This window comes from Pygocentrus nattereri, chromosome 22 (assembly GCF_015220715.1).
Source record: "Pygocentrus nattereri isolate fPygNat1 chromosome 22, fPygNat1.pri, whole genome shotgun sequence".
In the NCBI taxonomy this organism is placed as follows: domain Eukaryota; kingdom Metazoa; phylum Chordata; class Actinopteri; order Characiformes; family Serrasalmidae; genus Pygocentrus; species Pygocentrus nattereri.
Genome location: NC_051232.1, coordinates 34,736,064 through 34,760,438, shown reverse-complemented (window position 1 = coordinate 34,760,438; position 24,375 = coordinate 34,736,064). Strand labels below are relative to the sequence as shown.

Sequence of the window (24,375 nt, the reverse complement as noted above, 5' to 3'; positions counted from 1 at the left end):
GAGACTTGCGGGAGAGAGAAAGACAGAGAGACTTGGGGAGAGAGAGACAGAGAAAGACAGAGAGACTTGGGGAGAGGGAGAGAGAGAGGGTGAATGAGTGAAAGGAGAGCTATTCCAGAAGGAGGCATCTCAGTGAAGTGATGGAGGGTGGAGGGCGTAAATCTGGCGGTCAGTGTTTTTCCTGAGGGGTTGTGGGTCACGCGCATTATGAATGAGTATGTAATGCTGTGATCGTCTAAACGGAGGAACAGGCCTGTCGATGCCTGAAAGGACCGTATCACAGAAAACCGAATTTGTTTGAAGACGCTGATGAGATATTGTGAAATGAATATGACACAGAAGACCCCGAACTGTCGAGCAGCTGAAGTCCAAAACCAAGTAGGAATGGAAAACGTTTGACTTTCAGAGCTACAGCAGCGTCTCCTCCCTTCCCAGACGCTCACAGAGGTGATGTGACACGGCGGTGGACACGCCCCCGTCCCAGATTTATTGCAACGTGTTGTTGACATCAAATTCAAAACAGCTGAATATTTTAAAGAACAATAACCCAAACAGTAATAATTCTACATCTGATATGTTGTCTTTCTACAGTGCCTTGCAAAAGTCTTTAACCCCTTAAGTCTTGAGATTTGTCTGGACTTTTTGTTCAGACCTTCAGAATTATTTTGCCGTATTGCAGGAACTTCCTCCTCCTGGCGCCACCACTGTTACAGTTCTGACTCTGAATAAAACCTTTTCTTAGGAATCGGAAGTTGGTCTTCAGCTGATCCCTGACTGGTTCCTCAGTTAGTCAGTAAACTGCTCTGACCTCTCCTGCCTGTTTGTGGAGACCTGCCCCTGCTGATGCTCTGCAGGAGCGTCTCTGCCTTGTTGTCCTCTCTCTGAGGCCATTGTTGGGCAGATTTCATGCATGAGTTCCTGTTGCTTTTGTTGACTGTGTGAAAGTATTTGTTTCGTTTCCTCTATGTATGTTTTGGGGCACGTCCAGACAATGAGCACATGTTTCTGGACATGGAGGAGCGGCTGGCCAAGTACTTCCCCAAGGAGTGGAAGCAGGACTCGGCAAAGGTGACTTTCTTTATCTGTTCCTGAAGGTCTGATTACAGAGCTCTCCACGCTTCAGATACGCAGTGTTGTAGTCTGTTATTAGGGCTGGACAGTATGACCATCACGATGAATTTAACGAGACAATATAAAATATAGTAACATTATTTTCTGATCATATGGTGTTTATCATCAGCGCTTTACACACTCACCAGTTTTTGATGGTATTTTATAAAATGTAGTTCTGACACCGTCAGGTCCAGCTCTAATGCGCATTGTCCTTAATATCCTGAAATCCTTTCTGTCCGGGTTCTGAACATGGTTTAGATTTACTTGCAGCCGATCAGTGAAAATCATGAGTCACTTGCTGCAGATAAATCGGAGCAGATTTTTACTTCCTGTCCAGTTTCTCACTCTGTAGACTATATTCTGGTCAGTAGGGCAGTTAGAACATGCAGACAGAGCCGTAACTGGGGACTCAATAGCATGCAAGAGTGGGCGCATAATGAGGGGGCTGCCACAATAACCTACTTAACTCTGTTGTGGTTCTCTGCAGGGGTCTCAGAGGAGGTGGCTCCCCCCACTGCTCTGTCTGAAAGTGCAGTACTATGTGGAGAATGGGAGGCTTATCTGGTGAGCACCTGTTACAATTCAACAACTCCAGATCAATAAAACGCCCCTTTAGATCAAGGAAGAGGAAAAAGTAATTCACCATGCTTCAAGACGAATGAGGACTGTGACTAGTGGAGTTCCTCAGGGCTCTGTGCTTGGGCTGATATTATTTTACATTTATATAAAATATCTGTCAGGTATACAAAACTGTCGCATATGTATATGGACCATATAAGTAAAATAGTAAAAACACAGTCTGAAAAAAACTGTCATTTTCAGATCTTAGATATTTACTGTGATTCTGTTCTGATCTGTTTAAACCCAAAGCATTAATAGAGACTGTTATGAACCAAATATGCACAGTTATCATTTATAGGGTTCTTTCTATCAGGAGGAGTCTGTCCCAAACACGTACTCCTAAATTTACACTTCTGACAATAATACATTTTTCTGTCTCTCTCCATCGACCCCCCCGCCCCCCTGTTGTGGACCATAGTGAGCGGAAGGCGAGGAGGCTGTACTACACTGATCTGAGGGAGCGAGTCCTGCGATCAGAATGCCGACAACAGGAGGAAGTCTATTTCCAGCTGGCGGGCTACGCTCTGCAGGCCGATCTAGGAGACCACCCTCCAGAGAACCTTGACCAGCGAGTCTCTCCATACTTCCAGCCCAAGGACTACTTCCCTCCCTGGGTAAGCCTGCGCGCTGGCTGAGTGGCCTTCATCTGGATCGGTGAAGTTAAACTGTAGGGACGTAAGAGGTTTGTGTTAAAGGTTATTGCTGGACTTTCCCTTTAAGGCTGGACTGTAGATTCACACATTTTGACGCGATGATCTCTCAGAGGTGGTTTAGACAGTGTTTGTAAACGCTCTTTGATGTTTCACTGTTTTAAATGAAGGCCCATTCGTTCTGTGCTCTGTACCTGTGCAGATTGTGGCTAAGCGTGGTGTGGAGTACCTGCTGTGTCACGGGCCGAAGGTGCACCGGGACCTGTGGGGCATGCCCTCCCGCGACGCCATCCTCCTCTTCATCAGGGAGTCCAGCCGTTTGGAGGACGTGCCTGTCACCTTCTACAGGCTCCACAAGGTTAGTCACATGATCACTGAGGGCATGCTGGGAGTTTAAGACCTGCGGAGCTGTGGAATGTGGGAGGAAGCTTAGGGGCAGCATTTTCATCAAAGTCGGGGCTAAGAGGGGTCATAGCGTGACGATGGGGGGGTCATTGGCCTGTTTAAAGGCTCAGGTATGTCAGACTTGAAGGTTTGCAGGTCAGTTTCTTCAAAGTCTGTGTACATTTACAGAATGGCAGACTGACTGAGTGACTGCAGGTGCAGGAACACACACACTCTGATGGGTTTGTCGACCAGTTTACACTCTGCTGCCTTGTTTCTGCACTCACTGTCTGTCTGATTTTCTGAGGTGTTTATTCTCACTCTATTCAACAATCTGATGAAAATCTCCGTTTACATGCTCGCTACAAGTATTCAGATGCAAAATGACGCACATATGTAGAAAACCGCTTAGTGTAGACGTTACCATGACAACCAGCAACACGTGAGTCCAGTCAGAGTGAGATGAGCAGCAGTGAGCAGTGATTGTGTTTTTAACTGCTTTAAAATGACGTCAGACTCAGGAAAACGTCCTTCACACGTCCTTATTAAAGAAGGCCGAGAGGAAGACGTCGTGCTCTGAGACGCATAAGCTGGACGTCCGTCCCGCCGCCGTCTTTTAAAGATCAGAGCATGAACTTCGTCTCCTCTGCAGACCAGTTTCTGCTCCGCCGTGTCGAACGGTATAAACTCTCACTGTGACGCGACGCACAAGCAGAACGGACTGAAACTTTCCGATAGGGAATGTAATCGGATACAGGAGCTTACACGGATATTATTCTTCTATTTAACGGATTATTTACAGGGTTAGCCACCTTGATCAGTTGGATAGGAATGGTATTCCGACTGGTCTCGATCGAACTAGACTACTCCTGTCGGATTATTAATGGATTATTAGGCTGCATGTAAACGTGGCTACTGTCCACTTTATCAGCTCCACTGACCGTATAGTTCCACTCTGTAGTTCTACAGTTACAGACTGTCGTCCATCTGTTTCTCTGCATACTTTATAGTCACTCACCTCTGCTACAGAAGCTGCGCTGGCTTTTGTTTATTAATCTGTTAATTAGCTTTTCTCAGTTCAGTCCACTGACATACTTTGCTGGGTCCACCAGTTGACCACAATGGACTAGATGACTGACACAAACTGCAGCAACAGGTCTTTTGGGTTTGTATGGAATGCTGATGATGGAAAATCTGGAATAATGGGGACTATTTTGCCGCACAGCGCCCTGCATGTCTCCCTCCGCCATGAATGGAGTTTAAAAGTACGTTTAGGGTCAAAACTTTGTGTTGACACCCCCGTAAAACACAGGCTGGGGTATCAGGCTTTGTATTCATAACCAGTTCATGTGGTGTTCTTCAGCAGTGTGAGCAGTACTGATGTTTCACACCAAACTTTCTGAGAAATCGGTGGACTTCCCCTTCATCTCATGCTTCATGTTATTTTCACTGCAGGACAAGAGAGAGGAGAAAGGCTCCGCCCTGCTGGGACTCACCCTACGAGGAATGCAGGTTTATCAGGTGGGTCGGGGGTAATTTGCATGTGTGAAGACGAGTGGGGTGTCTGAGTCAGTGGGTCATCAGTGAGTCAGAGCAGAACCTCCTCTGGGTCCCGTGTGCCATTCCCACCATTCTGAGAGCCCCCCAAACCGCATACAACACCTTCTCCATCACTCTCAAGGACCAATTTACAATGCAGAGAACGCTTCAAGCGGGCAGTGTTTATGGTTCTATATAGGGTTGTTGAACCGTTGGAGAACCAACATACACTATTGTGACATGTGTTTTCTGAAGTGTAATTCATTAATTACTGAAAACTTGATTTTATTGTTCATTTTTGACTTATTATAATATAAAGCAAAGGGTTAGGGTTAGGGTCAGCAGGCTGGCTGGGTCAACAGGCTGGCTGGTCAGCAGGCTGGCTGGATTAGCAGGCTGGCTGGGTTAGCAGGCTGGCTGGGTCAGCAGGGTGGCTGGTCAGCAGGGTGGCTGGGTTAGCAGGCTGGCTGGTCAGCAGGCTGGCTGGGTTAGCAGACTGGCTGGTCAGCAGGCTGGCTGGGTTAGCAGGCTGGCTGGTCAGCAGGCTGGCTGGGTCAGCAGGCTGGCTGGTCAGCAGGCTGGTCTGTCGGGGGGGGCAGGAGCTGAGCTGAGCTGATTGTCTTTACTCTAAAGTTGAACGATGTTTTACACACAAACTCAGTATTTCCGTGTAAATGGCTGTAAATAATGCCTTTCTTGGTCAGATGAAGTGACCGTTTCAGTCTCGTTCCGGCTGCGAGTCTCAGCTCAGGGTCTGTAATCTAACACCGCTGTGTGTGTTTGGTTTTTGTCACGTAGGAGGTGAACAACGTGCGTGAGCTGCTGTACGACTTTCCCTGGACCAATGTGGGGAGACTCACCTTTCTGGTACTTTCACATTTGTTCCCTCATTCCAGAGCGACAGGCCGCTCTTCACTGGCCTTTACTGAGGATTTACTCGGCCTGTGTTGACCTGAGGGTCATGACGCATATCATTTACATATAAATATTTTAATTGTAATTAATTATAACAGCCTGTCAGTTGACCATGGGTGCTTAAACTTTTTGAAACGACTGCACATCAGCAGATCAAGTGAGTTCAGCTCAGGTAGTTTTGGAGGCTGATGTGAGTCTGTTGGTGTAGCTGATTGTTATCAGACGTTTATCATTAATACATTTATAAATGCTTATTAATGTAGAAATTCAGTCTAAATCCAGCTGAACTGGCAGTGTGGAGGGTTACAGTGTTTGTTCAGGGCTATGAATACAGTAAAGTGAGTAAAACGTATTATTGTTCATCTCCTGATATCCGTGTGAATGTAAACATCTGTCTGATGTACTTCTTAAACAAATGACTGTTTTCAAAATATTTAACAGACCACAAAACGTTTCCACAAAATACACGTTTTTGATTTTCTGAGTGAAAATAATTGGACATGTCCTGAGAAGAGAAGCACACTTTACTGCTCTGTTTCTGTTTATTCTGATTATTATGAGTTTAACATACTGTTAAAAAAATTTAAATGAAATATTGATTATTAATATTTAATTTTGCTCCGGTCACATCGTTTTTTTCTGAATATGGTAAATCAAATTGAAGATTGTGTATTAAATTGTGCAGTTCTCTGTGGAGGGCGTTTTAACTTATTCACACTCATCAATGTGGAATTTTACTGGGGGGCCTAAACTTTTGCATATGACTGTCTATGCGCCACAACACTGGTGTGAGTCAGGCTGGTTGAAGAAAAAGCATCATTGTGGTCAGACTGATGACTGATCGGTCAGTTCGGTCGAGGAGGGGGATTTTAATAGACTGTATGGATTAAAGTTGTTATAATGAAGTTTATTGAGCTGTAATTCCAGATGTTCATCAGACTCCTCGTCTGTGTTTCAGGGGAAGAGGTTCGAGATCCAGCTGGACGGGCTGCCCTCAGCGAGGAAGCTGGTTTACTACACCGGCTCGGCTTTCCGCTCCCGCCACCTCCTCCTCCACCTGAGCGGCAGCCACCGCCTCTACCTGAGCCTGCAGCCCGCAATCAGACACCTGCGGCAGCTGGAGGAGGCCGAGGGTCAGTGAGGGTCCCGCTTGATTGCTGGTGTCTGATCTTCACTCTGTGAAATGGTGTCACCTGAGCTTGAATGATAAGGCAGTTATTGGCTTAGAGACTTTATTAAAGTGGAAGTCCACCAAGGTCAGAAACTTAGTTCAGCCTTCGAGTCGTTCGGAGTTATTCGGCCATTTTATTTACCATCCAGAACCACCAGAGAACCTACACGAGTCTTCTGAGCTTATATGGAATGTTGATGATGGAAAACAGTGGAAAATCTGGAATAATGAGTTTTCTTTGGGGACTATTTTGCCGCACAGCGCCCTGCATGTCTCCCTCCACCATGAATGGAGTTGAAGTTCTCTAAACTCTCATAAAACAGCGTCTCAGTCATCAGGCAGTGAATTCAGAACCAGTTCATGTAGGAACTTTCTGTAGGAGCTTTTAGAGGGACGTCTGGTTCCCATCACCACCACTGGGAAACCTTTGGCCTCCTTTAAGGCCTGACTATGTTTGTTCTATGTACTTCATTATTTGTAAGTCGCTTTGGATAAAAGCGTCTGCTAAATGTAATGTAATGAACAGCTCTGACTCGGTCAGTTTATCTAGAACAGAGAACCGCTCTGTTTACATTGTGGAGAAATTTAGAAAGATTGGTGGACGTCCCTCTTAACGCTTATTCAGAGTAAGAGTGATTAGAAGTTGGAAGCGTTATTTATCTTTAGATTTGAGGCTTTAACTGATTATTAGCAGCCTCTTAGCGTCAGCGATGGCGCTGATCTGGTACAGTTGGCGTGTAGCGATACAGTCGGTCCACAGTTTGATTCAGTTCTCGAGACTCGGTTCATGATTTGTTCTATTGATATTTTGAACAAACTTCTGATGGTGTCACCACTGCTTATGACGGCTTTGTGTCTCCTGCTGCCTTCAAGTTCTCCTCCAGTGGTTCAGAAAGATGCCCTGGAAACAACTCGGAAACTCAGGACCTCTGGAAAATCCCACTAGTGGATATGACGCTGTGGTGGCGATCATGTGTATGATATTTCTCTCCTCTCCTTTCCAGAGAAGAAGCGATACAGGGAGTCGTACATCAGCGATGACATGGATCCAGACCCCAACTGCAGCGAAGGCAGCCCCCGCCTCTCCAGACACTCCACCAGCAGCTCCGGCATCGAGGCTGACGCCCGGCAGCACAGCATCTCCGTGGAGATGGTCTCTGTGGAAGAGGAAGAAACCCTGAGACGGACAGAGAAGTCCTTCAGCTCGGCGGCCAGTCACGGCTCCTCCCACACGTCCGGCATCGACACTGGCAGCAAAGCCCGCGCTGAGGAGGAGGAGTGGCAGGACGAAGGTGAGGGAGAACATTCCTCTCCATGTGCCCTTTGACCCGGGCATGTGGTGAACGCCTTTGGGCTGAATATTTTTCAGGCGAGTCTTTCTGGAGTTGTGAGACTGGGAATCTGTGCAGCTTATTATAAATGAAAGGGCTGAGGGGTGGGGGCGAGGAGCAGGGGCGAGGAGCAGGGGCGAGGGGCAGGGGCGAGGAGCAGGGGCGAGGAGCAGGGGCGAGGGGCAGGGCTGAGGGGCAGGGGCGAGGGGCAGGGCTGAGGGGCAGGGGCGAGGAGCAGGGCTGAGGGCAGAAGTATCTCTGAAGACTCTCCTGAAGGGAAAGTGAAAGTAAAGCCTTGTTGTGAGGGATCAGATATTGAGTTGGTCGTTTTGATGAATTGCTCTAGAGTTCCAGCAGCACGTGGACGGACCTGGAGAGGTTTCTGTGGACGATCCGGAGGAGATGCTGCGACTGGCTGAGCTGCTTCAGGGCGTGTCCATGGATTGCCCCTCCCTCGGCTCAGAGATGAACGCAGGAGGTGAGAAGTGCTGATGGGTTTCAGCTGATGGTCTTAGTCACATGCAGGTTTGGTTTCAGGAGTGGATTCTGACCGGTTACTGATTTTAGGGTCAATATAAGACCCAGACAGTGGGCAGGGTGTTCTAGAAGAACACTGTCCAGGGAGTGACCAGGAGTCAGAACAGAGTTGATGTCGCTTGTTATAAACAAAAATCTAACAGACATGGAAATAGATTTATATGAAGATCTAATTTTTAAAAAAATCTAAAGTCCCTCCTTTAAACTAACGGCTGCTGATCTAAACGGAGACCCCTCTGGTTCAGCCGTGAGACACGAGTCACGCTCAGACACCAGCGTTTAGGAGGAAAGCCTGGATTTCAGAACTCACGGTGACGGTGTGGGCAGCAGTGAGGCATCTGAGACGCAGAGCTCTGGTCTTATAGATTAATATTGACCAGTAACTTGTGGTCAGATTCGCTCCATTTACAGTAAAGATGTTAAATATTGACCTTAAAGAAACTCGTGTCCATTAAATAAACTCTGAAATGACCACTGGCGTTATCCTCTGCTCAGATGACCTCACCAGCGTGTTGGAAGTAATGGAGCAGGTCTTCAGTACTGCTCAGAGTGACCACTGAAATCTCAGTTTCAAATAGATTTTTATTGGTCAATCAGTGTTGTGTTGGTCATTGAGATGACCACACCTGCCCACATTGATTTCCCTGTGTCCCTAGCAGGTGGGAACGCAGGTGGACTAAACTGGTGGGTAGGTGGGCTTCAGTGGACACTGCAGCTGTTTTCAGTCCTTCCTGTAGAAGGCGCTGGTGGTCTTAGTTGGCAGGTTGTGAAGCTTATCTGAGGATTGTGCAGGTCTGCCCCCCTGTGGTGACGCTGTGTCATTACAGGCACCCTGCCACTACGTCTTCATGCGAAAGTCGATTAGTGTGAGAATGTTTATGCTAGAAAAGTGAATCATTACACAAACCCAAAGATCTCATGATGTTCTGATCTGCTTTACTGTTTCAGACGTACATTTAAACCTCGTTCAGACAACTGACGGTCCAGAACCCTGTGACTCCAGCGCCACGGAGCAGGTCAGGCACCTCCACATCCTTATCTTCTCCGTTCATCATCCATCACTTCCACGGTTCTTTAGTCTTCAGTGTGGAAATCTGTCACGTCTTTCTGAACGACCTTCACAGAAACACAAATACGCTCTCACGCACACAAACTCACTCACACACACACACTCACTCACACACACACACTCCCACACTCACACACACTCGCACACTCCCACACTCACATACACTCACACACACTTACACGCGCACACACACACACTCACACACACTCAAACACACACTCACTCACACATTCACACGCGCGCACACACACTCACTCACACACTCGCACACACACTCACACACACACACACACACTCACTCACACACTCGCTCACACACGCACACACACTCACTCTCACGCATACACACACACACTCACTCTCACACACACTCGCACAACAGACACACACACACTCACACACACTCGCACACAGACACACACACTCACACGTGCACACACACACGCACACACACACTCTCTCACGCACGCACACTCACGCGCACACGCACTCACACACACGTGCACGCACTCGCACACACTTGCACACGCGCACACACAGGCACACACGCGCTCACACTCACACACGCACACACTCATGCACATAGACTTACACGCGCACACACACACGCACACACATGCACTCCCACACACGCACACACATGCACTCCCACACACACGCGCACACACACACACTCCCTCACGCACACACACTCACACACACTTACACACGCACACTCACACACACTCACACACTCCCTCACGCACACACACGCGCACACACGCGCGCGCGCGCACACACACACACACACATACACACACACTCACACGTGCACACACATTCACACACACTGGCGCACACACACGCACATACACTCTCACACACACGCACACACTCACACACATGCATGCACACACACAGACTCGCACACACTCTGACACACACACGTGCGCACACACACACACACACACACACACACACACTCACCTTCTAGGCTGGTCCCCTTCTGGGTTGCGGGGGGGTGCTGGAGCCTATCCCAGCGGTCATCGGGTGGAAGGCAGGATACACCCTGGACAGGTCGCCAGTCCATCGCAGGGCAGACAGACAGACACAGACAGACAGACAAATATTTTATTTTTAAAAAATCTAAAAATTTCATACCAAATATTACAGTCCTCAGTCCTTTAACCTCCTTTACAGACATGTTTAGTTCGTCTGTGTGGACAGTAGAGTGGACTGAGCACACCAGCAGCAGGTGAGGCGTGGCTGCTTTACTAAGCATTTTTATTTATTGGTTCATTAACATTGAAAAAATCAACTATTTACAAAGGAACTTGAGGAAAAAATCAAACATCTGTTTTCATGCGTGGACTGTGTGACCGGGGAGTGACCGTCCTGTCATTAAATTTCTGAAAGTGAGTGTCCACTGTTGTCTCCAATATCTGATCCAGCTGGTGTCGGCTCAATGCTCATCGATATCAATTAGTTTTCTTTATATAAGAGTGTAACGGTCTGACATCCAGGCACGGACTCTTGCCATCAGTATAACGTTGTTGTTGTTGTTGTTGTTGTTGTTGTTGATGATGACAGAGTCTCTCGTTGCTCTAAATCTGTCTCATTATGATGCATGCAGTTGTTCAGTTTTCTAGATTTAGGGACGAATCCTGTGAAAATCTCGCGAGGCTGGACGATACGGCAGAGCATCAGTATCGTGATACTGAAAGACTTTCATTGCAATGTTTTAGTTTTTCTGAAGACCAGCAGAGCTGAATACAATCAAACACAGTGGCACAGTTTTACACACTGTTCTGCACTGAACCCAGTTAAGCAGGACTAATTACTCTTAATTAGTAATCAAACGCGCAGGTGGTCAGTGTCTTTCTGCCGATACTGTGATGTGGTCAGTACGGTCCTGCTGCCCAGCCCTGCTTTAATTAATCACAGTACCAACACTGTACGTTTCCGCTCTGCAGGTTCTGAAGTGGAAGTCTCGAGGTTCTGCTGACCGGCACAGTCAGAGTTTGGATGACATCCGTCTTCTGCCTCATCCTCTCCCGCTGACCACCCTCGCCAGTACCTCCCACAGCTACACCTTCGGACTCCCCGACGCTCCGGACTGCACGTTCGGCTCTTACCCAGAGAAGCCCTCCTTCTACGGCCGACGCTCCATGAACTGCCTGGCGCTGGACCTCCTGGAGGATGACCAGCTCCTAGAGCTCGTTCTGTGACTGTCGGAGAGAACAGTGAGGGTTCTCTGGTGCAGCGTATAGAGAAACCAGTTTAGAACCTTTCAGCGGAGGCGTGGTGGTTTCAGTGTGAAGAATCTTTTCAGTGTATAAAGATCCTGATCTAAAGGTTGTTTCCCCAAGAACCGTAAGTGCAAGCCAAGAACCACTGAGAACCCCTAAGGAACCTGTCTCTGAGGGCGGAGTTCTGTTCTGCGCTCGGTGGACAATCAGTGAAGACGGTGTGTTTATACAGACAATCTTGTAGATTTTCTACGCAGTGGACGATCTCACAGTGACACTGGTCACTCAGATGACCAGAAAATGTTCTTCATGTTCTGATGTTAATATGGAGTGTAATCAAAGCCTGTTTAGCCCAGACGTTCCTATCACCACCACTGTGAACAGTTCTGACTCAGTAAGTTTTTCTAGAATAGAGAACCGCTCTGAACGACTCTGATTACATCTCAATGATTAAACTGTGCAGAAATATTAGTGGCTTCAAGTTTCCTGTTTAAAGTTTGTTGCAAGGTCTCCTTCAACGCAGCTAGTGCAGCCCCCACAGCCAACTACAGGAGCCACCACAGGAGCCCTCACAGCTGACCACAGAAGCCCCCCCGATTCAACCAAACCATTAAAGTGCAAACAACTATAAAAATACAGTCAGTAGGGTTTAGTTTGACTGGATCACGACGCCGTGCTTCTCACAATATTCAGGCCGGTCGTGCAGCAGCTGTCAGTCTCTGCTCTCTTGGTGTTTCTGAAGCTGGAGCTTCACAGTAGAGCTGCTCCGTACTGCCACTCGTGGAGCTCAGGTGTTCTGCATTTCCTCTGAGGCATGAAATTCCACAGGAGCTCCAAACAGAAGTGACTGAACTTGGAGTGGTTCCAGCCGGAGGCTTTGCTGATGGACTGGTTCAGTGTGTGATTGATGGCACAGAGGAGCTCTGTGCTCCTGCGTCTGTTTACTCTGTGTGGGGAACGTAGGCCACGATTGCTGAGAGCTGTGGCTGTTTTACTGAGCTTCATCCTTTTCTCCTCCTTGGAAAACTGAAAACACTGCTTGGGTGTTTCAGTCGGAGTGTCTCCTTATTAGGATAATAACGATGCTGTCTCTCCATAGAGTCTCATAAATCATGTTCAGTATGAGCTTCTGTTAATGTGATGAACTGCTGTGAAATTATACAAACAAAGCCTCTTTTTCTTAATTAAATACGTGTTTATATGGAATGTTGATGATGGAAAATTGTGGAAAATCTGGAATAAGTTTTCTTTGGGAACTTTTTGCCTCACAGCATCCTGCATGTCTCCCTCTACTATTAAAGAATTTTTTAAAAATATATTTTAGGTATTTTGGGCATTTTGCAGACAGTCTTACTTTTCTAATTGAATAACAGATGTAGGCAAACACAGGAAATTCTGTGTAAAAGCTTTCAGTGAGGGAGCTTGTAGAACCCCTGGCAAAAAGTATGGAATCACCAGTCTGGGATGAGCACTCATTCAGACATTTTATTCTGTAGAACAAACTCAGATCAAAAACATGATGCAGTAATAAGGTCATTCCAAAGTGCAACTTGTTGGCTTTCAGAAACACTAAAAGAAATAAAAAAAACATTGTGGAAACAAAGTAAACACTACTTTTATTGAGCAAGCACGGGGAAAAAATATGGAAGTCACTCAATTCTGAGGAAAAAAATATGGAATCATGAAAAACAGATAAACAAAAGAACATTTAAAATACATCACTAGTATTTAGTTGCACCACCTTTGGCTTTTATATCGGCTTGCAGTCTCTGAGGCCTGGACTTGATGAGTGACAAACAGTATTCTTCACCAATTTGGTGCCAACTCTCTTTGATAGCAGTTGCCAGATCAGCTTTGCAGGTCGGAGCCTTCTTGTGGACCATTTTTTTCAATTTCCGCCACAGGCTTTCAATTGGGTTGAGATCTGGACTATTTGCAGGCCATGACATCGACTGAATGTGTCATTCTCCAAGGAATGCCTTCACTGTCTTCGCCCTATGGCACGATGCATTGTCATCTTGGAAAATTATTTCATCTCCAAACATCTGTTCAATTGAAGGGATGAGAAAACTGTCCAAAATGTCAATGTAAACTTGTGCATTGATAGAAGAATTAACCACAGTCATCTCCCCAGTGCCTTTGCCTGACATGCAGCCCCATATCATCAAGGACTGTGGAAATTTGGTTGTTTTCTTCAGGCAGTCCACTTCATAAATCTCACTGGAACGACACCAAACAAAAGTTCCAGCATCATCACCTTGTCCAATGCAGATTCTTGACTCATCACTGAAGATAACTTTCATCCAGTCATCCACAGTCCATGATTGCCTCTCCTCTCTCCTTAGCCCATTGCAGTCTTCTTTTCTGTTTAGGTGTCAATGATGGTTTTCTTTTAGCTTTCCTGTATTGAAATCCCATTTCCTTTAGGCGATTTCTTACGGTTCGGTCACATACATTGGCTCCAGCTTCCTCCCATTTATGCTTCATCTGTTTAGTTGTACTTTTTTGGTTTTCAAGATAAATGGCCTTAAGTTCTTTGTCTTGACGCTTTGAGGTCTTTCTTGGTCTACCAGTACGCTTGGCTTTAACAACCATTCCATGCTGTTTGTATTTGGTCCATATCTTGGATACAGCTGACTGTGAACAGCCCACATCTTTAGCAACCATGCGTGAAGAGTTACCTTCTTCAAGAAGTTTCACAATCCTCTCTTTTGTTTCAACAGACATTTCTCTTGTTGGAGCCATGGTTCTTGCCACTCCACTTCGTCCAGCAGCCCTCCAAGGTGTCATGACTGCAGGTGTTTTTAACTGCAGACTAACGAGCAGATCTAATCTGAGGCAGGTGTCCATTTAGGGAAAGGAAATTGACTGGGTGTGTCCTTATTTTCTATCTCCAGTTTGAGTGATTCCATATTTTTTTCCTCAGAATTGAGTGATTTCCATATTTTTTCCCCGTGCTTGCTCAATAAAAGTAGCGTTTACTTTGTTTCCACAATGTTTTTTTCTTTTTCTTTTAGTGTTTCTGAAAGCCAACAAGTTGCACTTTGGAATGACCTTATTAGTGCATCATGTTTTTGATCTGAGTTTGTTCTACAGAATAAAATGTCAATGAGTGCTCATCCCAGACTGGTGATTCCATACTTTTTGCCAGGGGTTGTAGTCGTATCAGACGTCTGATTGGAGCGTTTCGCACTACACCACTCCGCATGAATGTTTAGCTCAACAATTAATTACTCTTCAATTTTGGGAAAGTGGTAGAATTCCCCTGTGGTTTCATGTTTACAGTCTTGTACAGCCAGAGTCGAGTTGCTCTTCAGCCCAACGATGAAAGGAAAGAACAGTGTGAATATCAGAAATAAACACACAGACTTTCTCTAAACTGCTGTATGACTGTGGTTTTTATCATCATTTCACTCTAGAGGAGCTCCAGCCAGAGACCCAGCAGAGACGAAAACCTTTTACAGCGTCATAATGACAGAAACATCAATGAAAAACAGCAGAGGGCGCCTGTGAGCGGGTCTTCAATGAATGGCAGTAATTGGAGTTATAGAGCACTAACGCTAACCAATCAGCTCTCAGTAGCAGTGATGTTAACCAATCAGCTCTCAGTAGCAGTGATGTTAACCAATCAGCTCTCAGTAGCAGTAACGCTAACCAATCAGCTCTCAGCAGCAGTAACTCTAACCAATCAGCTCTCAGCAGCAGGAACGCTAACCAATCAGCTCTCAGTAGCAGTAACGCTAACCAATCAGCTCTCAGTAGCAGTAACTCTAACCAATCAGCTCTCAGTAGCAGTAACGCTAACCAATCAGCTCTCAGTAGCAGTAACGCTAACCAATCAGCTCTCAGTAGCAGTAACTCTAACCAATCAGCTCTCAGTAGCAGTAACGCTAACCAATCAGCTCTCAGTAGCAGTAACTCTAACCAATCAGCTCTCAGTAGCAGTAACGCTAACCAATCAGCTCTCAGTAGCAGTAACGCTAACCAATCAGCTCTCAGTAGCAGTAACGCTAACCAATCAGCTCTCAGTAGCAGTAACACTAACCAATCAGCTCTCAGTAGCAGTAACTCTAACCAATCAGCTCTCAGTAGCAGTAACACTAACCAATCAACTCTCAGTAGCAGTAACACTAACCAATCAGCTCTCAGTAGCAGTAACACTAACCAATCAGCTCTCAGTAGCAGTAACTCTAACCAATCAGCTCTCAGTGGCAGTAACTCTAACCAATCAGCTCTCAGTAGCAGTAACACTAACCAATCACCTCTCAGTAGCAGTAACGCTAACCAATCAGCTCTCAGTAGCAGTAACGCTAACCAATCAGCTCTCAGGAGCAGTAACGCTAACCAATCAGCTCTCAGTAGCAGTAACTCTAACCAATCAGCTCTCAGTAGCAGTAACACTAACCAATCAGCTCTCAGTGGCAGTAACGCTAACCAATCAGCTCTCAGTAGCAGTAACACTAACCAATCAGCTCTCAGTAGCAGTAACACTAGCCAATCACCTCTCAGTAGCAGTAACACTAACCAATCACCTCTCAGTAGCAGTAACACTAACCAATCAGCTCTCAGTATAAGTGATGTTAACCAATCATCCCGCTCTAGCAGTGAAGCCCCGCCTCCTGCTGCCGCCTGAGTCTAAAGGGAAGCTCTACCACCAGAACCTCCCCAAGCAGAGACTCAGACACTCTCCGTCATAAACACTCTATGGGTTCACACCTCACTCTATCCTAGTGCACTCCATCACGAACTCACCACATAGTCCTGCATCTTATCCTACCTCTAATTAATGTGCAGTGTCTGCTGCTGACAGATGGTACAACTGCAGTACATACACAGGTTCTGTACTATATCTCTAATCATTACTGCGCAATATCTACAGTTTCTGTGTGATATCCGGTCATTACCTGCTCAGAAATGTGCGATATCCACACAACTGCATGTGTAAACTGTAAATGTGTACAGTTTCTTAATTCTGTTTTTATTTTATATACTTTTCTGCTAAAAGTTTATTTATTTATTTCCATAGGTTATCTTATATTTTGTATTTTGTATGATGCACATCTTTGTCTGCTTACTGCTCTTTAGCTCTTTATTTACTATGTATTCTGCTGTAACAATGTAAATTTCCCCCAGTGCGATAATAAAAGTCCATCTTATCTCTGATCTGATCCTCTCGCAGTGACGGCGCTCTATCAATAATCTCGCAGTGGCCTGCAGGGGGCAGCAGTCCGCCATCCTGCGCTTAAAGCTCGAGAAGAAGAAGAGCGCGCCGAAAACACCAGCCACGTGTGTTTGAGTGTTTGGAGCTGCTGCTGATGTCCTCCTCCTCCTCCTCCTCCTCCTCCTCCTCCCTCCTGCTGAGCGCTCTGCTCTCCCGCTGCCCCGATGTGGAGCCGGTGTTCGAGGCGCTGCTCTGGCCGGGCTCCGCGCTGCCGGAGCCGGAGAGGGTGGAGTCTGTGACCGCGCTGGTCGCGGAGCTGATCCGGAGCGGAGAGCGCTCAGAGCGGCTGTCTGTCCGGCTGCAGGCGCTGATCTGGGATCAGTGTGTGCCGCTCCTGAAGACGATGTCCAAGCAGGAGCCGCAGAGCAGGCAGCTGCTGCCGGCCGTCTGCGCACTGCTGGGCCTCTGCGTGGGTCAGAGCTCCGCGGACAGCCTGCGGGACCTGGCCGAACTGGCCTTACCTGCGCTCAGGTAACCCTCCGCACCAGAGCTCGGACAAATCAGCCCGATGCACTCTTACACAGGAGGGTTCTTTAGTGAAGACAGAGGGGTAGAGGTTCTGTTTAGAAGCATGAGGACCATTACCTTAATATTGCTTCTAAATAGAACCATTGTCTTCACTAAAGAACCCTCTAAGAACCAAAAGAGTGTAATTAGAGTGTAAATAGGCTCTGAGCTTTGTTTGATCCCACGGATGAACAGTCACTACAGCTGCACTCTTAAAAATGTGGTTCTTTAAGGGTTCCTTAGTGAAGACAATTATTCAGTCTAGATCCATTAGGACCATGGTTAAAAGGTGCCTGCTTAAATGGTTCTCTGCATGGTGAAATTGTTCTTCAGACTGATGGAGAATGTGCTCTGTTGAATGTGTTGGTAATAATGGAGGAACCCATTTTGGTACTTTATAGAACCCTTTTCAAAAAGTTGCTATGTGGGGGCTTCCGGTCTACCATGACGTTGAGACTGGTCGACTAACTCTATCGCTCCTCGACATTCTGAAAAAACAACCCTGAAAACTCGGAGTACCCACAGAACAATGGACTATTTTGGACTATGAAAGAAGGGGCGATGGAAGCAGAGACTAAACAAGTCAAAGCAGCTCCTCAGAACCCGAGGAAGATCAGCCCAGCGCTAGTCTCGAATGCACTCTGAGCGAAATTAAAGAGTTCAGACGCGACCGTAGACGACAGCTTGCAGATATAAGAACGACCACTTTGGAAACCGCTTTAAAGCGCGTCATACAACAGCAAACTGCACTTGAAGCAGGACTGCTCGACCAAGAGGGACACGCGCAGGGAAAACATCCGAGTCTACGGTATTCCAGAAGACGCAGAGGGAAGTTGCATAGTGGATTTCTTGGAAACCCTCTTGAAGAACCAGTTGGACTACCCTGAAGATACAGAGCTCTGAATCGAGAGGGCACATAGAGCCCTTGCTCCAAAGCCCACTCAAGGTGATTCTACACCCCGCTCTATTGTGGCAAAGTTCCAGAGTGCCCGCGTGAAAGAAGACGTGCCCCGGCGAACTTGGCAAAAGAAAGAAATCTTCAACAATAGCAGATTCTTCGTAGATCACGACTATCCACCCGCAGTCCTCAGAAAACGCATGGAATATGCAGAGGCTAAAAGAGCTGAAAACAAACACCTTCAAACACCTTTTCCAGCAAAGCTGCGAGTTTTCCACCAGGACGGGGTGAAGGTATACCAAACTGCTACAGACGCTACAAGAGACATGGTCAAGCGGGGACTCGCAGTGAAGGTGGTGCACACATCTCCAACCCTCCTTGAGGAGATTGAAAAGCTGTTTGTGTGGCAGGAGACTGAGAACCACAGCCGCGGAAAGAAAGGTAAACTGAGCAGGCAACCAAAGGAACACGCGGCCCCTCCGTATAAAGAAAGACTGCATCGTTTTAGACGGAGGTCTGAGCGCGAGTGACCTTTTCTCCCTTACGGGGGTCTCCCACCATCAGACTCTCAAAAGGCTCAAATTAAACGAACCTCAACTTTGGAAGTCAATGTTACGTTTTGTCAGTGTTCATAATTGTTTATGTTGTTTGGTTGATGAAGTTATGTAGGAGGGGCCTAATAGTTTAAACATTTTCTATAGCGAGAGAATGAATGTGATATTACTACAGGAGCATAATTGGAAGTGTAGATGGGATGGAAATAACATTGCTACCTGGGGAGCGTACACGATTAACAATCTTAAACTTGATCAGAAAATGTTCCGTTTAATGGCAGAACTACAGGAGTATTAATATGTGGAGGCGACTTTAATATTCATCTTAATCCAAAAATGGACGTGTCCTATACGTCACCTAAAAAATCAACCTCTGTGCAAAAAAGAATGGGAATTGGGAATAATAGATTTGTGGAGGGATTTCTACCCAACAGGACGTGATTACACTCATTACTCATTTCCCCATTCAGCAAACTCCAGAACTGATTATTCCTTTACTTACAAAAAAGAACGACATAAAATGTAGGAACCATGGACCTCTCTGACCATGCACCAGTCGCAATGACCATACTACTCAGAAATATTCAAAGAAAGAGAACATGGAGATTAAATTCTAGCGTGCTTAATATCCCTCAATTTATTGAACAAATAAAACAAGAAATTAAAATGGGTTAGTTTGTATTTGGAAGTAAATGATAATGGAGCAGTGGGACCTGAGATAGTATGGGACACTCTAAGCTGTACTTAGGGGCAAAATTATTAATTATTGCTCCTTTAAGAAAAAGTTAAGGCAAGCAAAATTGATTGATCTGAATACTAAATTAAAGGAGCTGGAAATTAAACATAAAAAAATACAAGACCCGAATTTGATGACAAATTCTTAAAATTAGGAATGAAATAAATCTAATGTACACCAAGGAAATAGAAAAAAAGAAACAGAAATATTATGAAGCAGGTGTAAAATCAACAAAACTGTTAGCGAAAAAAATTAAAAAGCAACAGGCCGAAAAAACTAAATACAGGATAAGATCCACAAACTAAAACGGTGCTCTTTAAATGTGAGGAAATACAAACAGCCTGTAAAAAATATTCTGAAAAACTATATTCACAACAATGCTTGGAGGATGAAGATGAGACCGAGAGATTTCTTAAATCACACGACTTGCCAGCGTTAACCGACGAACAGAATAGTGGCTTAAAGGCCACAGTCACAAAAGAAGAATTAGACGCATCCATCACTCGTCTCAAGTCAATCCCCCGGCACGGACGCTTTTCCAAACCAATGGTATAAAGTTTTTTGTGCCGAATTATCGCCATGACTACTTACAGCATGCAACTCTGCACTGAAGCAATAATCACAGTAATTCCAACAGAAGGGAAAGATGCACTTGACTGTGAATCACACCGACCCATTTCGATCCTTAACGTGGACTCTAAATTGTATGCAAGTATAATAGCAAAGCGATTTGAAAAGATTTTACCTCAGATTATAGACCAAACGGGATTTATACAAACCAGGAGACGCACGATAACAAGACGCACTCTGCACGTTATGAACCACATACAGCAACATAATTCAGTCTGCTATAGTCAGTTTAGATGCCAAAAATGCTTTCGATTCTGTGGACTGGACGTTTTTATATAATGTTTTGAGTAGATTAGGGTAAGTATACAGACTCTATACAGCAGTCCCACTGCTCGCATTAAGATAAACGGTAGCCAATCTGAAACAAGTGTCCTCAAACGAGGTACGAGACAAGGTTGTCCCTTATCAGCATCTCTTTTCATTATATATAGAACCTCTAGCCCAGTGGATTCGCCAAAATCGTTCAATAAAAGGGATTACTATACTTTACTATTACTTTATTACTGTAAAGGGTGGAGAACACAAACTAGCACTTTATGCAGATGACGTGTTGTTATTTTTGAGTGGCCCATCTACTTCCATTGATTAATTAATGGAAGTAATATATACCTGTACAAACATTTCAGGATATAAATTAAATATACAAAAGACTCAAGTATTGACCTTTAATTATATCCCTCCATTACACATAAAGCAACAGTATAATATTAAATGGGACAACGATTCATTAAAATATTTAGGAATTACCTTACCTCAAGACTTGGACCCCTTACCTCAAGACTTGGACCCCTTACCTCAAGACTTGGACCCCTTACCTCAAGACTTATCCCCCTTACCTCAAGACTTGGACCCCTTACCTCAAGACCTATCCCCCTTACCTCAAGACTTGGACCCCTTACCTCAAGACTTATCCCCCTTACCTCAAGACTTGGACCCCTTACCTCAAGACTTGGACCCCTTTTTAAAAGAATTAAATCAGATATTCGAAGATGGGAAGTGATTCCCTTTTTCAGCTTCAATTCGAGGGTGGAATCCATTAAAATGAACGCCCTTCCACGCTTTCTGTATCTCTTCCAAACACTACCCGTCAGAATCCCTACAAGTACTTTTAAAGAATGGGATAAAATTATTTCTAGATACATATGGCAAGGCTGAAAACCACGAATTCGATTTCGAACGTTGCAGCTCCCAAAAGAGAGAGGAGGAATGGTATTCCCAAACTTGGAAAAATATTACTTTGCAGCACAGACAAGGCCTCTAATCTATTCATGTAATCCTGAATATACTGAAAAGATGGTTCCTCAAGGGTTCTTTAGTAAAGACCATAATTCTTTCTAGAACCAATGAGTGCTGGATAGAATAATTTCATAATTAAATGGTTCTTTGCACGATGAAAAAGTTCTTCAAACTTATAGAGAATGTGTTGTATATGGTTCTCCTGGTTCTTTATTACTACATGGTTCTAGGTTCTTCTAATTTTGTTACAATGTAAAGCTTAAAACCGTAGATGCTCTTTGGTGCTCTATAGAACCACATGCAGCACGGACCCAGTTTCATTGTACTCTGTTCAGTGGCAATCTCCATCAGTCTGAAGAACCACTCCAGCCTGCAGAGTACCCTAGTCTGATGTGTCGCCGTCTTGTATGATTTTATATGAACACTCATAGTTTGTTCTGTTGTTGTTGAGCTTTATGTTCTGTCTGTAAAGCACTTTGAGCTGCTGTCACTCTATAATCATTATCATCATCGCTATCATTATTATTATTATTATTATTATTATTAACCAGTCCACCTGAGGGCGATGGGGAGCAGCTCCACCTGGATCTGGACGTGGCAGTAGAGGTGATGGCGGTGCTGCTGTCGTCTCAGAGGATCTCAGAAAGCCCCTCTTTGGCCCTGTGGTCACTGTCCTGCACGCTCAGCAGCATCAAGCGGCTCTCGGAGGCCCAGGCGTCCAAAGTCATTGTCCGCCTCTGGTTCACATCCCTCAAGTCCTCCAGCGAGGAGAGACGAGTGGACGTTCTCCAGCACGTCTGGGAGGATCTGCTGAGCTGGCACGAGCGTGAGGACTTTGCTGCGGTGACCGCACAGGCACTGTTGTGTCTGACCGCTCTGTCGGACCACCTCTTCTCCACCTGGGGGCAGAAAACGCCCATCAAAGACCAGAACTGCAGACTGAAGCCCGACCCACGAGAGTCCCGGGCCTTCTTCAGAGTCATCCAGGCCGGACTGCAGCACCGAGATGGCGTTTCCCGCAAGCGTGCCCTCTACCTCCTGAAGAGGTGTGTCACTCTGTCTGAGGAGCTGGATGCTGCTGTTGGTGTGAGCGAGCCGGGTGAGTTTGGACTTTGGTCTACAGGCATGTCACCAGGCTGATTCTGAGAAACAGCCCAAAATGTCCAAATAGGAAAGACATTTAAACCACAATACAAAATTAACAGGATTCACAGATACATACTTAAAAGAAAACTCCACTAGAACCTTTCTGAGGGCTTCCGAGGGGTTCCGAGGGCTTCAGAGGGCTTCAGAACGGTTCTCTGTCCTAGAGAAACTTAATTACTTAGAACTGTTCACAGTGGTGGTGATGGGAACCAGACATCCACCTCTAAAAGCTCCTCACAGAAAGTTCCTACATGAAATTAAAATAACGAGATGTTGTTTTTGTGATCGTTTTGAGAATTTTCTTTTAAAACATTTTCTTTAATCCATTCACGGTGCAGGTTCCCTGGTGGTTTTGATGGTAAATAAAATGTCTATATCTGTGTTGTGCCTTTATTATTCATCACAGCGTCTGGTTCCCATCAGCACCACTGTAAGAGATCTGAGCTGGTACGTTTTCTTCACAGTGGACCTTCTCACACCAAACCATGTGACTGATTGAACTATGCACGAATGTTAAACTGGTGGAGTTACCCTTTCTGATTTTTAGATGGTGCTGTTGATCCTCTAAACAAACGTGTTCATCGCTGCCGCAAAGAAACGAGATCTTTTTATGTCTCAGAATAGTAAACTAGTTAATAGTAAAGTCTGTCTGCGAGAGTGCCAGAGCTCTTATTATCTCAGGATCTTGTTTGGCATGAAATATCTCAAGATCATTCCTATTGATATAATTACAAACCTAACAGCTAACTAGCAGCAGTTCTTTACCAAACTGCTGTTTTGCTGCACTCTAGAACCAGAACTGGACAGGGGTGTTCTAGATAAGCTGCCTGTACATCTGTGCAGCATCTCTGCCTGCAGGTAAATTGAATTAACGGCATGATCCTCTGCAGAGAGCCTGTTCAGATGGATACCAGAGCAGAAGTCAGTGCTGCGGGAGTTCTGGGAAGATTACGCGCTTCTGTTGGAGACTCTGGAGGAGAACCAGGTAAACAGGACTCTGACCATCATGACCTTTCAGAGCATTTTAGACCGGTAACAATCACAGAAATAACAGCAGTGCTTTTATAGAATTACTGCAAAGTAAAAAGCCAAAAGTGGCTGAATTGATTGTGTATACAGTACATAAACACACACACACACACCATATATATATATATATACACACACACACACTGCTCATTAAAATAAAGGGAACACTTAAACAACACAATGTAACTCCCAGTAAATCAAACTGTCCACTTAGGAAGCAACACTGACCATCAGTTTCACAGCTGTTGTGCAAATGGAACAGACAACAGGTGGAAATTACTGGCGATTAGCAAGACACACTCAATAAAGGAGTGGTTCTGCAGGTGGGACCACAGACCACTTCTCAGCACCTTTCTGCTTTCTGGCTGATGTTTTGGTCACTTTTGAATGTTGGTGGTCTTTCACACTCGTGGTAGCAGGAGACGGACTCTAAAATCCACACAAGTGGCTCAGGTAGTGCAGCTCATCCAGGATGGCACATCAATGCGAGCTGTGGCAAGAAGGTTTGCTGTGTCTGTCAGCGTCGTGTCCAGAGGCTGGAGGCGCTACCAGGAGACGTGGAGGAGGCCGTAGGAGGGCAACAACCCAGCAGCAGGACCGCTACCTCCACCTTTGTGCAAGGAGGAACAGGAGGAGCTGCCAGAGCCCTGCAGAATGACCTCCAGCAGGCCACAAATGTGCATGTGTCTGCACAAACGGTTAGAAACCGACTCCATGAGGATGGAATGAGGGCCCGACGTCCACAGATGGGGGTTGTGCTCACAGCCAGAGAACTTGCCTCTTCTTGCCAGAGAACACCAGGATTGGCAAATTCGCCACTGGCGCCCTGTGATCTTCACAGATGAAAGCAGGTTCACACT

At 45.7% G+C, this 24,375-nt stretch overlaps 2 protein-coding genes across 3 annotated transcripts in view; both read left to right on the top strand.

Annotated features, from left to right (window-relative positions):
• zgc:172136 (uncharacterized protein LOC566376 homolog) overlaps positions 1–12,768 on the top strand; it is a 31,183-nt gene extending 18,415 nt beyond the window's left edge. For both annotated transcript variants that reach the window (XM_037533118.1, XM_037533119.1), the window contains exons 4-14: positions 989–1,068; positions 1,601–1,677; positions 2,153–2,348; positions 2,587–2,742; positions 4,224–4,289; positions 5,106–5,174; positions 6,181–6,355; positions 7,398–7,685; positions 8,071–8,202; positions 9,210–9,277; positions 11,283–12,768. In XM_037533118.1, coding sequence (XP_037389015.1) covers positions 989–1,068; positions 1,601–1,677; positions 2,153–2,348; positions 2,587–2,742; positions 4,224–4,289; positions 5,106–5,174; positions 6,181–6,355; positions 7,398–7,685; positions 8,071–8,202; positions 9,210–9,277; positions 11,283–11,537 — 1,562 coding nt within the window. In that variant the 3' untranslated portion in view covers positions 11,538–12,768. The remainder of the gene's footprint in view (positions 1–988; positions 1,069–1,600; positions 1,678–2,152; positions 2,349–2,586; positions 2,743–4,223; positions 4,290–5,105; positions 5,175–6,180; positions 6,356–7,397; positions 7,686–8,070; positions 8,203–9,209; positions 9,278–11,282) is intronic.
• A 4,046-nt stretch (positions 12,769–16,814) lies between these two features.
• Positions 16,815–24,375, top strand: part of tarbp1 (TAR (HIV-1) RNA binding protein 1) — a 57,049-nt gene continuing 49,488 nt past the window's right edge. The window contains exons 1-3 of the mRNA XM_037532967.1: positions 16,815–17,250; positions 21,892–22,439; positions 23,377–23,471. Coding sequence (XP_037388864.1) covers positions 16,874–17,250; positions 21,892–22,439; positions 23,377–23,471 — 1,020 coding nt within the window. The 5' untranslated portion in view covers positions 16,815–16,873. The remainder of the gene's footprint in view (positions 17,251–21,891; positions 22,440–23,376; positions 23,472–24,375) is intronic.